The sequence below is a fragment of the Carassius gibelio genome, chromosome B16 (genome assembly GCF_023724105.1).
Source record: "Carassius gibelio isolate Cgi1373 ecotype wild population from Czech Republic chromosome B16, carGib1.2-hapl.c, whole genome shotgun sequence".
NCBI lineage: Eukaryota > Metazoa > Chordata > Actinopteri > Cypriniformes > Cyprinidae > Carassius > Carassius gibelio.
In genome coordinates this window covers 16602370-16615936 of record NC_068411.1, presented here as the reverse complement: position 1 = coordinate 16615936, position 13567 = coordinate 16602370, and the positions used below count along the sequence as shown (strand labels likewise).

At 33.3% G+C, this 13567-nt stretch overlaps 1 protein-coding gene across 2 annotated transcripts; it reads left to right on the top strand.

Moving 5' to 3' along the window:
• Nucleotides 1-1223: 1223 nt before the first annotated feature.
• LOC127975525 (uncharacterized) lies at nucleotides 1224-12373 on the top strand. Of its 2 annotated transcripts, XM_052579669.1 has the most exons (8): nucleotides 1225-2195; nucleotides 5509-5663; nucleotides 6073-6210; nucleotides 6321-6345; nucleotides 6534-6566; nucleotides 9283-9394; nucleotides 9544-9587; nucleotides 9770-12373. In XM_052579669.1, the coding sequence occupies exons 1-8, from the start codon at nucleotides 2126-2128 to the stop codon at nucleotides 9820-9822; spliced, it is 630 nt and encodes a 209-aa protein (XP_052435629.1). In that variant the 5' UTR covers nucleotides 1225-2125; the 3' UTR covers nucleotides 9823-12373. The 2 variants fall into 2 exon arrangements, with proteins under 2 accessions (XP_052435630.1, XP_052435629.1); XM_052579670.1 differs by lacking the exon at nucleotides 6534-6566 and having other exon boundaries at nucleotides 1224-2195.
• The last annotated feature ends 1194 nt before the right edge of the window (nucleotides 12374-13567 follow it).

The window sequence follows — 13567 nt, the reverse complement described above, 5'->3', positions numbered from 1 at the left end:
ATTGTAATAGCTACCAATTACTCATAATACTGTATCCAGTGTGTATGTGGAGTATAACATTTATCCTCAAGAATCATATATCAATATGTTGCTTTTTTTTTTTTTTTAATGATGGCTACTATGTTTACACATTTGCATTTATTGGTATAGTGGGAGGTGGGCAGGACATAACAGATGCACTGAAGTCAAACAGAAGGAGTTTTCTGATACGTAATTAGATTATTGTTTACTGTCACTACAATGCCAAGCCCTCCTCCTCCTTATCACAACCTGGTCACACCTAGCCCCTATTCAGCATGTAAACTGTAATGGCGCAGGTGAGACAGAGTTACTTTATCTCTGGTATGTAAAAAGTCTTAAATATTTTTGCAATAGCCTAATAAGAAGCGGGGGTGATGCACCACCCACTGCAGCCAACAAAAAAGACTGCAGATTGTCCACCAGAGTAGCTGCCCTTCCCCATCCAAACAAATCACAGAGTCCGCATACTTCACGTGATGCTAATTTTCATACGCATTTATAGTGCGTTCTTTCACTGGAAATTTAGAATTATCACATTTATCAAGATATGGGACAGGAAATGTATAGATCTATACATTTCATATAGTTACTATCACAAAGAGAGACGGTTTTCTCCAAGTCAGCATAATTATAAATGTGATATTGATTTTATAAAACAGTTCAATAAACAAGAAGTTAATATCAAGAGACTTACATTTTAGACAACATATTCAGTTTTTTTGGTCCATTTCTAAAACAAAAATCATTCCAAACACAGCCACTGTTTTGCGTCTCTGAGCAACATGATAGTGTTTCGTTCCTGAATGAATCAACCGTTTAAATGAGTCGGTTCAATCGCAATGACTCACTTACTAACAATGACTCGCTGCCACCTACTGGCGGTTTTAATTTCACAGTTAAGGTATCTTTTAATTTTTAAAATACATTTAAACATCCGTTTTCAATATTTTATCTTTAAAATATCAAAACAGTATTTATTCATTTATAATTGCATGGTTAAGGTATTCCATATCCCACAGAGCTGCATTAAACAGTGTGTAAATGCATCTAAATGACACTTTAGATGCAGCTTCTGTTTTCTCTGCATTGCAATGATCAGTTTTGTTGATACTGATTACATTTGCTTGGTAACAACCCAAATACAAGTATTTGACCTAAAAGATGGTGCACAATTTTAGAAGAAAATGGCGTAAAGATAAACATAAAAAAAATAGGAGTCAGCTGTCAGTACAATTAGAAATAAGATATGAGCATAATAACACACTCAGCTAAATATTGTCTAATTACTGTTATCCACAAAATCCCAGAAATCCCAGATACTTCTTTTTTTCCCAATATTGCAAACCCTTATTTTTTTCTCTTTATTTTTATATGCCACCCCAAGATTTACTGTGGCCTCATCTGGCCACCCCTATAAAAAATTTCTGGGGGTGCCACTGGTTGTAATACTACAGAATACATGGGCATCAGTTTTGGACATGCTGATCTGTTGACAACAAACACCCGCTTACCCCCACTGAAAGGCTTGGAAGAGCAAGGACAAATTTTAATATAACTCCAGTTGGATTCGTCTGAAAGAAGAAAGACACATACAGGATACTTCAAGGGTGAGTAAAACATAGACACATTTTCATTTTTGAGTGAAGTAACCCTTTAAGCTCATGAATCATTTATGTAACCTGACACCAAAAGTGTTTCTGCAACACTCTGTGTCATCTATTATGTGTTTAACACTGTACATTGCTACTTTTAGCTCATCTTGGCTCATCCTGAATGTTGACTGATATACAGTGTGGGCATGAGCAGGGCTGTGACACATCAATATTAGGTTGTCATGGGAAAAGCAATAACTGGCAAGGTCAAGGTGATAATTAAAATAAAAGTTATTTATAACACTTATTTAAAAAATAAATAAATAAAAAACAGTATGTGACTATTAACCAGTATCAGAAAACACTGCATAGCAAATGTGTTGTTACAATGACATATATACTTCAAACATTAGGAACTGCTTCAAGTAAATTTTTGTTTATTCTGGTTATTTTACACCAACTACGCCTACATTTCCTATGGGGCGTGGCGGCACGTGTCTCGAGCTGCCGGTATGATGACAAATGAAATAAGGAAGTCAATCCTGTCAACCGTCAACATGAGAAGTAGTATAGCTTTCCTCGGTAAGTTTTTGATAACAGATTATTATTTTTATATTATTTTTTACATCTCTGTGTACATCTTTTCATCTGTAGTTCTGCGTGAAAATATCATTTGACCTGCGGTTTAGTTTGTCGATTGATCGGTTTATGTCTGCAGATAGTTATTGTTATATAAACGTCACACTGTGAGATACAAGTCACACTTAATATATATAAAGTAGTGACGGTATCATTATTGCTTTTTTACTCCGAGGTGGAATGAGTTCACTAGTTTCATTGATTAGTATCCACCCAGAACTGTTAATAACCCCAATATGTCAAGATATCTCTTTTTACTGAAAGTTGCGTCTTTTATATTTAACGTTACTTGATGTAAATATATTTGATTCTGTCCTAAGGTGACTTTACCGTGTGTCGAATTATCTGTTTGGGAATCCCCCTCCAGGAAACCCTTCAGGCAATATTATCTGTAGCCTACTCAGGGTGAAATATCAGCACAGTTTTCTGTTGATTAAAAAAAAACTGTTTGTTTTTGTGATTGGATGCAATAGTAGCTTGTGAGGCAATGTTAATGTGATTATGAGATATAAGAAATTGTAGCAGAACTAATAGCACTAATAGTATACTGTTTTGGTAGTATATTTTCATGTGCCATGGGCTTGTAATTAAATGCTTAAAAAGACATGGCATAGAAGTGACTGGGTTTCTTAAAAAATTAGGATGGATGGCTGACAGTAACATTTACCATCATCAGAAAGTGAATATATTATGTAGTAGAAGATGTGCCCAACTTTAATTTTCTTCTTGACATAAATCTCAATGCATTTATTGAAGGGTTGCACTTCTTCAGTCTAATCTGTTAAATACAAAAGTTTGAAAGACTTGTACTACAGAAAAAAGTAAGCAGTGTTATACAAAACCAACTGTTTCCTCTACCAAAGCAAAGCTGTTACTGTTTCAGATCATGTTAAAGCCCTGCATGGATTCACACACAACAAGGGAAAACACTTCCTTATCTCTGCTCTGGAAGTGATTTTTGTGAATCAGAGAAAGTTTTAAGTTGTCTTTCAGAAAAAAACAACGTTACCCATGTGAGATGAAAATCTCCTGAGGGTGACTTTGTTGAACACTAAACTAAGCACCTTTGGGGATTCCCAAACAGATAATGTTTTGTGCTGGGCAGTGGTTCACATTAACTGACCCTGTTAATCTAAGATGTAAGATGCAAGTGAAGGGTAAAATAGAGAGGCCTTCTTAGTCCTAAAGAAAATAATGTTTCATCAGGCATTCTAATGAGTTTATCTGATCTTTTACTTACTATTGAGGTTATTTGAAGTAGTTCAGCATGTGAGTGTTTTCCTTTTCTAAGAGAATGGTGACTAACACTTTTCTGTCTTCTCTGTTAATGTGCTTTTTATACAAACAAGGTCCCCCATTGCATTAAGTTTAAAATGATGCCATTACTTTTCCTCTGTTAGTAGTTCATTTTCAAACAGAGGTAACCCAGAGTTCATCCAGAGCAGTCAAAAATGTCTCTGTTGTGTTGCATCATGTTTGAAGTAATGACAGTTATTGAAAAAAATAAGGTAATGTTTCCTTACTCTCTCTAAAATGGCAGTGAAAGTCCTAAAATGGACGTCATTTCCCCAGTCTTGCTAGAGCTCATGGTAAATAGTTCAGCTTTGTTTACATTCATAAATTATTAGAAAAGCATATAATCTCCTCACACCTGATCTGAGATATCTTCATTTAAAGCTAACCTTTAGAAGAGGTGTGTCATGTTTACATGCCTGGTTAAATAAACATTAAAAGACAAATGGGTTTTTCAGTAGTTTAGATCTAGTTCTTTTCTTGGTATTTGCTTTTCTGAATGACTAGTGTCCTTTTAGAGTATTCATGTATTGAAACAGTATTGTGAAACAGTATCGTTTCTCTTGACTAATTTCTGTGTTAATGTGTTATACCATATCTGTAAATATATCTGCATTTGATGTGTTAGATAGTTATATTCAAAGTCTTATATAAAATGTAACTGTATATAACATGGCATTATTATAATTATCTTAATAACAGTAAATCGTGTTACAAGCAGTGCCACACAAAGTAGTAGAACTCAATATTGTAGTTCTGATGAAAAGCCTAGTTTCTTTCTTTCACATCCTCAGGAAATCGTTCAAAGATATTGTGTCAAATTAGTTATCTCTCTTTTTATATCTATACTTAATGACTAATAATGTCCCTGTGGATTATGTGGCCTGTAGTCTGGGCTTGTGTATTTAAACACTACTGTATGTACATAACAGTTACTCATCTCAATTTAACCTTTGTTTGTCTAATCACTTTATTTATGCTCCATTGACACAATCAGCTTTTTCAACTTTATTGTTGAAATGTGTATTACTATATAATAGAATATATAAGAGGAAAATCTGTTAAAAGTTTGGTTTAAAATTCATGATTTATTTTTAAGTACAAGTAAAATGATCCCCAGTAGTAGATTATAAATGGAAGAGGAAAGTAAGTGTGGTTTGAGGGAAAATAAATATTAGTCATGGCTCGGTATGTTTAGAAAATCTTTCTTGATCTTGTATTAAATTATGTTTAACCGTGTCACAAAACAAGACACAATGTGCTTCTGTGTTTGTCTTGTACATGTCAAAATTGAGAAATTGATCTCTTTAGTCAAGGAGGTTTCAAATGAATATTTCAGAGAAAGTGTAAACAAAAAAGCTTTTGTTGTGAAAACTAAATTATTTGAATTAATTTAATAATATTTTCCAGATACTGTATAATTAAATACTAAATCTATTTAATTTGGCTTTAATACAATGACAGCATAAATACTGATAATATTTATTTACCGTTTTATAACACAGTATATGGATCTTAAAATATGCGAGGTCTTTGTGGGGGATCAATGACATTTGGGGGGTGTCTGACATCAAAAAAGTGTGTAAACCCCTGCGTGTTAGACTACGATTTGTCTTATGAATGGTGGGGTTGACACTTCTCAGTTTCAAAGACTCAAAAGTGTAAAAATGGATGCTGAAACAATTAGTATTCGATCAACAAAAGAACAAAAATAAAAAATCTGAAGGCATTTTCTCAGTTCATACACTGTCATATTTTCTTCATGATTCTTTATATATATGTTATTATTTTATTTTTTTTATATAGAATATATATATATATATATATATATATATATATATATATATATATATATATATATATATATATATATATATATATATATATATATATATATATATATATATTTGCATCTGTTCAAATGAACCCAGTATACTAATTGTTTTGTACATGTCTCTTTCAGTTGTGGCCGTGCTGTTATGCTTCGTGCTGTCAGCCGAAGCATCAGATGTCCTGCGATGCACAGGAGAGAGACTGAGCGATGGCCAGTTCTACTTCAAGATGACATTTGATCTGAAAGAGGGTGTTGATGACTGCGAGACCCAATGGGTCATCAATGTAAGTATTTAAAACACTGAGTGATCATTTACAAGGCCGTCTGGAAAATTAAGTGTAATAAAAAACAGTAAATGTAAAAGTAATAAACCTCTGCTTCATGATTTATTCACAAGATATCAGGAGAGAGATATGGTAGTCATGTTGAAAAGTATGGGATGTTTATGTGCCCAAGCCTTTAAATAATAAAAGGAACATAAACTTACACTTGCCACTGTAATTGTCTGTAAATGCCAGGTATTAAATCTTAAACTGTTTGTTAAACTATACTGTTGTTAGCCTAAACATAAATTACATGGCGTTATAAACAATACTTTGCACATAGCTTCAGTGAAAATGTAAATGTTTAAGCTTATTCTTAACCCTGCCCTCCTGCCATCCTTTATTCCTTGTCTCTCCATTTCCTGATTAGGGAATTGTGGCAGGATTTTCTGAAGCTGATGGACATACGGAGTGCAAGCTCCCTCTTCTAAATGCAACAGCAAACACAGCTGTCTTACAGACCTGCGATGAAAAACTGGAATGTTTGCTCATCTGCCCCTCCGCCAGTGTAAGTGTAATACTGTTTATGTGTTTTAGGTTTTATGGTCATCAAATGAATTGAATGGCATAACTTTGCACTAACATGCTTTCATTACGGACTTTTTATTTGGTTTTCAGATCAACAAAAGGGAACCGTGCTCTTGTAAGTAACTGACTTGCTAAATTATAATATGACAGACAACATAATCTTTCTAAACATGCCTAGTTATGTGTTTAATCTTCAGTACACACAGTTTAGCACATACTAATATCAAGTGACTAACTATAAGTTACTAAATATCTTTTATTGCCCTTCTATGTGCAATAAAGGGAAATAACATTGTTTTGCAGGTGCTACCACTTCTTCAACTACACTTCCTGAAGGTAAAGTCAACAGCACTAACTTGTATTAAACAATTAACACTCAAGTTTGTACATTCACACATTTTCTGTTGGCAAAAATAGGCTTTATAGGCCAGCAGCTAGTATCCTGTTTCAGACACCAGAATGCTATGAAATACACATGCTTGTTTTCATTTTTGCTATTTTTTTTGCTTAGAAAATGTATAACCGTTTTGAACACGACACAAGCAAACGTCAGGATTTCTGTTGCTCCTTCAGAAGTCCATTCACCTAAATCTGTGACACTTGACATACAGTCAGAATTCGTGCTCTGCAATTAACCCATCCAAAGTGCACACACACACTGAACACACACACAGTGGGCAGCCATTTATGCAGCAGTGCTCCGGGAGGATTTTGTGCACAGAAGCTCAAGCATACTTGCTTGATGTGCAAGAAACAGTATGGTTAATTTTTGCCTGTTACACAAGCACATTTCAGCTTCTGCAAGAACCAAGGATCTCGTCCTCATGCGTCAATCAAGAATGATTGAGCTTATCAATGTTTATATGTATATAAAAGCAGAAATTAAACTTCTTCATGATGTAAAGCAACCATATCTCTTCAGAAGACTTGGATTAATATGTTGTGGTTTTTTTGAAGCATTTGAGTTTTGGGTGAAGATACTTTCAATTGTGGGGCAGAAAGCGGATTTGATTAAAAATATCTTAATTTGTGTACTGAAGATGAATGAATTTTGGTAACACTTTTGGAAATAAGGAACACATATTAAGCATGAATATTTTCCCTGAACATTCTCCTAATTTGCTGCTTATTAATAGTTATTAAGGTAATTTTGAAGTTTAGGTATGAGGTAAAATATGGTCATGCAGAATAAGGCATTAATATGTGCTTTATAATTAATAATAAAATGCTAGTAATATGCATGCTAATCAGCAGCTGGTTAATAGTATTTAATAGTAAGTATTTAATTGTTAGGTTTAGGTATTGGGTAAGATTAGGGATGTAGAATAAAGTCAAGTAGAATAAGGCATTAATATGTTCTTAATTAGCACCAATACATGGCTAATATTCTAGTAATATGCATGCTAATAAACAACTAATAGGTGTGACCTATTCTAAAGTGTTATCCAAATTTCATTTTGGAGTTAACCATCCTTTTAAGACTGTAGACAGATGCACATGAATGCGTGGCTTACAATGATTTATGGAAGTGGACTGTCACCATTGAGCTGTTTTGGCTGTTTGTTCTCTATTCCATGGTAAAAGTCTGTGGTTAGTGTAGTTGTTCACTGTAAATATACCTCAGTTTTATTTTCTTAATCACACATTAAAATTGCATTAACATTTAAGCAATCAGGTATTTTATCATAAAGTAATTTATATGGTAAATGAATGCTATTTTTACATCTGGAATTGGACAGCTGTTCTATGTTTCATCAGGCATTGTAATGAGTTTATCTGATCTTTTTCTTACTATTGAGGTTATTGGAAGTAGTTCAGCATGTGAGGGGTTTCCCTTTCTAAGAGAATGGTGACATTTTTGTACTGTACTTAAGGAAGTGGCTAACACTTTTCTGTGTTTTCTCTGTTAATGTGCCTTTTATACAAACAAGGTCCCCCATTGCATTAAGTTTAAAATGATGCCATTACTTTTCCTCTGTTAGTAGTTAATTTTCAAACAGAGGTAACAATCATCCAGAGCAGTCAAAAAATGTCTCTGTTGTGTTGCATCATGTTTGAAGTGATGAAAAAAAGAAAAGAAAAACAAGGTAATGTTTCCTTTCTCTCTCTAAAATGGCAGTGAAAGTCCTAAAATGGACGTCATTTCCCCAGTCTTGCTTCAGCCCATGTTAATAGTTCAGCTTTGTTTACATTCATAAATTATTAGAAAAGCATATAATCTTCTCACACCTGATATGAGATATCTTCTTTTAAAACTAACCTTTAGAAGAGGTGTGTCATGTTTACATGCCTGGTTAAATAAACATTAAAAGACAAATGGGTTTTTCAGTAGTTTAGATCTAGTTATTTTCTTGGTATTTGCTTTTCTAAATGACTAGTGTCCTTTTAAAGTATTCATGTATTGAAACAGTATTGTGAAACAGTATCGTTTCTCTTGACTAATTTCTGTGTTAATGTGTTGTACCATATCTGTAAATATATCTGCATTTGATGTGTTAGATACAGTTATATTCAAAGTCTTATATAAAATGTAAATGTGTATGACATGGCATTATTATAATTATCTTAATAACAGTAAATGATGTTACAAGCAGTGCCACACAAAGTAGTAGAACTCAATATTGTAGTTCTGATGAAAAGCCTAGTTTCTTTCTTTCACATCCTCAGTCCCTCCACAAAGATTTCAGAAGTTATTTAATTACAAGCAAATTAAGTAATGAAAGGCTTGTGTGTATATTTGTGTAAAAATATCAGTAGATTGTAAATCTTAAATCAAAAACGTTCTTCATTGTCAGTGTGTATTAATATGATGTATATATAAATGAACAGTAAGAAATGTTTTAACTAATGCATTATCTAATTAAGTTAACTAATAAATGTAACAGAATGGTATATTCGGCACACTCATAGACATGAGCAGATATATACTGAACACACTGATTCCGGTTTCACTGGCTAGTTGTTTCCTAACCTTTAGGAATCTGCACATATGTTTTTGCAGGGTTCATCAGATGATCCGAAATGTTCTTTTGTTTGTTTTTGTTTTTTTCAGTGGGTTTGCCTGACTGGAGACCTGGTGTTTGGATTGGAGTGAGTGTGAGTCTGGCTGGGATAATGTTGCTGTCTCTGATTGTCACCATGCTTTATAAAAGAAAAAAAAAAAGGTGAGGCCTTCTAAAAAAAAAAAGTGTCAATATTAATTCATATACAGTGTTTTTTTAAGTACTGGAATAAAAAAAAAAACAATTGTATTGGATTTGTATAATTATGTCTATTCATATTTATGTAACCATGGATAATTGTGTGCTTCTAGGTCAGAATTTGCTCTTAGTGGCCCATGTCCTGATTCTGATTCTGGTATGTACTGCAGCATCAGTAGTATTCTATACCATAATGTGGAATGATGTGTAACAATTCCAATCATTTTTTTGGCCTTTTTAAAAAATACCACATTATACAGTATTAGGCAGTCAATTACAGCACAGACAGTGGTAAGTTCTTGCTAAAGCATTTCCCTTTCCTTTCTTTTTTAACCACAGAAGCAGCTGTATCATTGCACCTGGGCGTTCTTCAGTCTTCACACATTCATTAGGATATGCCTTCTTTTTCTTTTCTTAACCATGTCTTAAGCGCTGGAGGGGGTGGGCAAAATTTTTTAATGAAGGAATTAAATAAATGGGTAAAGGTATTTAAGTGAATAAATGTACATATATATATAAGCGGCTACATAAATCACGATAAGAAACTATAGCCTATATTTTCAGTTCTGAAGGTGGACTTGACTGAGACTGGTGGTTAAAGCCTCATTATAAAGCATTAGCTCTATGTTTGTGCTGAACATATTTAGCATGTCAGGATTTTATAGCTTTCATGATTTTGTGTTTGTCTATTTAATGAAATTATGATCATGACTCTTAACTCACCTAAATTAAGCTTCAGGATAAAATAATAATATTATTAAGTTATCTACTACAGAATTTTATATTTAAATATAAATTATGAAATATATTTTACACTTTGTGTCCTCTTTTGGGGCACAAATAAAAACTATTGAAATAATTTTATCATAAATACTTGTGTGTCTGTTATGCAAATGGACACATTCAGTATATACAAGTCATAAGTATATGCAATTATATCCATAAATAAAAATACATTTTTAATTATATTGTAATATACAACATATACAACTTAGTAATATGAATTTATAGTATATACATTTAATTATATTATTTGTATTATTAATATATCTATCACTGGTCCAGTCAGTCTGGGGGAAAGAACTTGGTGGATTGCATGACGTTATAGTGCGCATAAAATGTGTGTGAACATAAAAATAACTGTATGTCCAGGGCATGTATTTTTCGTAAACTACTGCTGTGGAAGCAAAATTATATGAAATGCTGTGCCAGTGAGTACACACAACAAATATTATTACTAATGAAATCAACTCAGCACCTGCCACTGCTTCAGATCCAGTGTTAAAGATATATATATAAAAAATTATGTAATTGATCCACAATAACTACATGATATGCATGTATTAATTTACATTACCAGGGTGTGAGGGGCAAAGTTTGAATAAAAATGGTATGTTATCTTTGGATAAAGTTCTTTCCCCATTGTACTGTAGCCACTGATTTATATTCATACAGAGTCCACTATTTCTTTGTGGGAAAAGAAAATGTCACTGCTAGATTTGAAACAGCGGTAACACTTTATTTTAGTGGCCAGTTCTCACTATTACCTAGTTGCTTATTAGCATGTCTATTATTAACATATAGGTTGTTTATTAGTACTTATACAGCACTACCTTAACTATTAATAAGCAGCAAATTGGCAGTTTATTAAGGCAAATTCATAGTTAATGGTTTGTTAATAGTGAGAATTGGACCATAAAATAAAGTGTGACCACAGCAAATGTCTGTTTAAAGCATTACACATGTCATGAATGTTGTTTAATAATATTTGCTTAGCTATTGTATTGCATTGAACCACTATATCTTCTTTGTGATTACTTCTTTCTCTTAAGCACTTAAACCCCTTCTGTCCAGGTGCAAAATATTTTGGGGTTATTTCTATTAATAAAATGCTGCACCACAATTTTGATTGTGTACCTGATTTATTTTTCAACAAATATTTTTCAAAAAGCAACAGCTGAGGAGAACTCTTTATATAAGTATTTAATTTTATTTACATTTACATTTAGTCATTTAGCAGACGCTTTTATCCAAAGTGACTTATAGATGAGGACAGTGGAAGCAATCAAAAACAACAAGAAGAGCAATGATATATAAGTTCTATAACAAGTATCGGTTAGGTTAACACAGTACACGCAGCATTGGCTTTTAAATAATATAATAAATAAAAAGAAAGAAAACAGAATAGAAAAAGAATAGAGCAGGCTAGTGTTAGAGGTCTTATATATACACACACACACACACACACACACATTGCATAATAAATGAAAAAAAAATAGAATACAAAAAGATTAGAAAGGTAGTTTGATTTTTTTTTTTTAAAGAATAGAATTAGAAAAGTGAGTGCTAAAGTAAGAGGGTCAAATAAAGATGGAAGAGATGGGTTTTAAGCATTTTAGTATTTCTAGAATTTACATTAAGAAATGTTTTAAGCGTTTATGACTATATTAACTAATGTTAATAAATTGAACATGATGGTATAGCCTATTCAACACACAAATAGACAAGGCCTGATATATAATTATATATACTGACTAAACGCAACGCTTCCAGTTTCACTGACTAGTCACAGTACAGGAATCTGCACAGATGGTTTTGCTGGGAAACTGTTGATCAGATGATCAAAATGTTGGAGTTCTGTCGATTTATGCATTCCCATCAGATTTAGCTGTCTCCCATTAAAACAATAAGAGCACAATTTCAGATTACAAAATCAGATTGTGCTTTATTAATAATCACACCACCTTCTACTTTCTCCTCGTACTACATTTCTAACTAGCAAACAATTTACCAGAGGAAACCCACTCAACTTTGTGTAGATGTTGACCTGCATACTCATTACATTTACCCAGAGCCCTTAGTGAGTGCATCTTCATTTTCTAAGTTCTCAGTTACCATAATGTTCTGAAACAAAACTCTAATAAGACACTTTTGAGCTTACAGTTCACAGTACAAGAATACATACACACTTCATTGTCTGTGATTATTGCATTACCAGAAATCATGCTCTAAACTGAACCTAAATTTGGCTAATATTACAAATGTTGAAAACGCAAAAAACTCCACTTGTCAGTGCTGAATAAAAAGCTTATAAATCAATCATGTATACTTATTTTATTCTAAAAATGTCCTACATGCGAAAGCCATTTGGATTGATTTATTGATGCAGTGTCAGCTAAGCTGCATGCATTACACTTTATGCTTTTGTAATACTTCATTAGTATCTTATCTTAGTAGCATCACTACAAAACCTCTGCCTTGAAAGCAATTAAACTTCTAATTAACTCACTTTTCTATGCCTCAGATCGTTTTACAAAGTAAGTTCTTCCTAAGGAGAAAATACTGATCATCCTCCAAGTACTAGTCACATATGTATGAGTCATATTCAAGAAAGATATTGTTTTCAGTTGTTTTCCTCGCTGGGCGTAACGTGCAATAAACCATTCAGAGTCTCATCTTCCATTCCCTTTAAGAGCCAGTGTGCTCGTGCCATGACACATTTGCTATTTACACGGCGGAATTTGACAAGCACAAAGAAAGACAGCACGCGTCTCCGAGATTAAATGGAAACGGAGCTGTTCGTGTGCGAGCAAATAGATAGCCTAATTCTCATGATGACATGTAGGCATATATATATATATATATATATATATATATATATATATATATATATATAGCCTGCAAAAAAAATGCATTGCAAACCTTAAATTTGTAATATTTGGCATGTTTGTGTGCTGCTGTGCCTCCCTGTGTTTAATAAGCAGCGTGTACGCTCTTTAAATAACAAAGAAAAACATTGTGCCAGACTTTAGACCAGGTTTGAGCTGGTCTATGGCGCAGTCTGTTTTCAGCTCCTTAAAATAGCATTGCGCCAGAACACACCTCTTTTTAAGACCAGCATGCCCATGGGCACACAAATGAACGCAAATGCATTTGCTAATTAAACGACGTGGTGCTGGACGGGAAAATGCAAACGGCACCGGACTGAAACTACTGTAGCAAACACACTTGCATGGCGTCGGGTGTATTATAGGGCCCATTTTCAGGATTTTCTGTGGGCCCCTGCTGTGTTCAGTATACAAAACAACTATTGGCTGTCACATCTTAAAATGTACAGGTCTTCATTTCGTCTGTCTG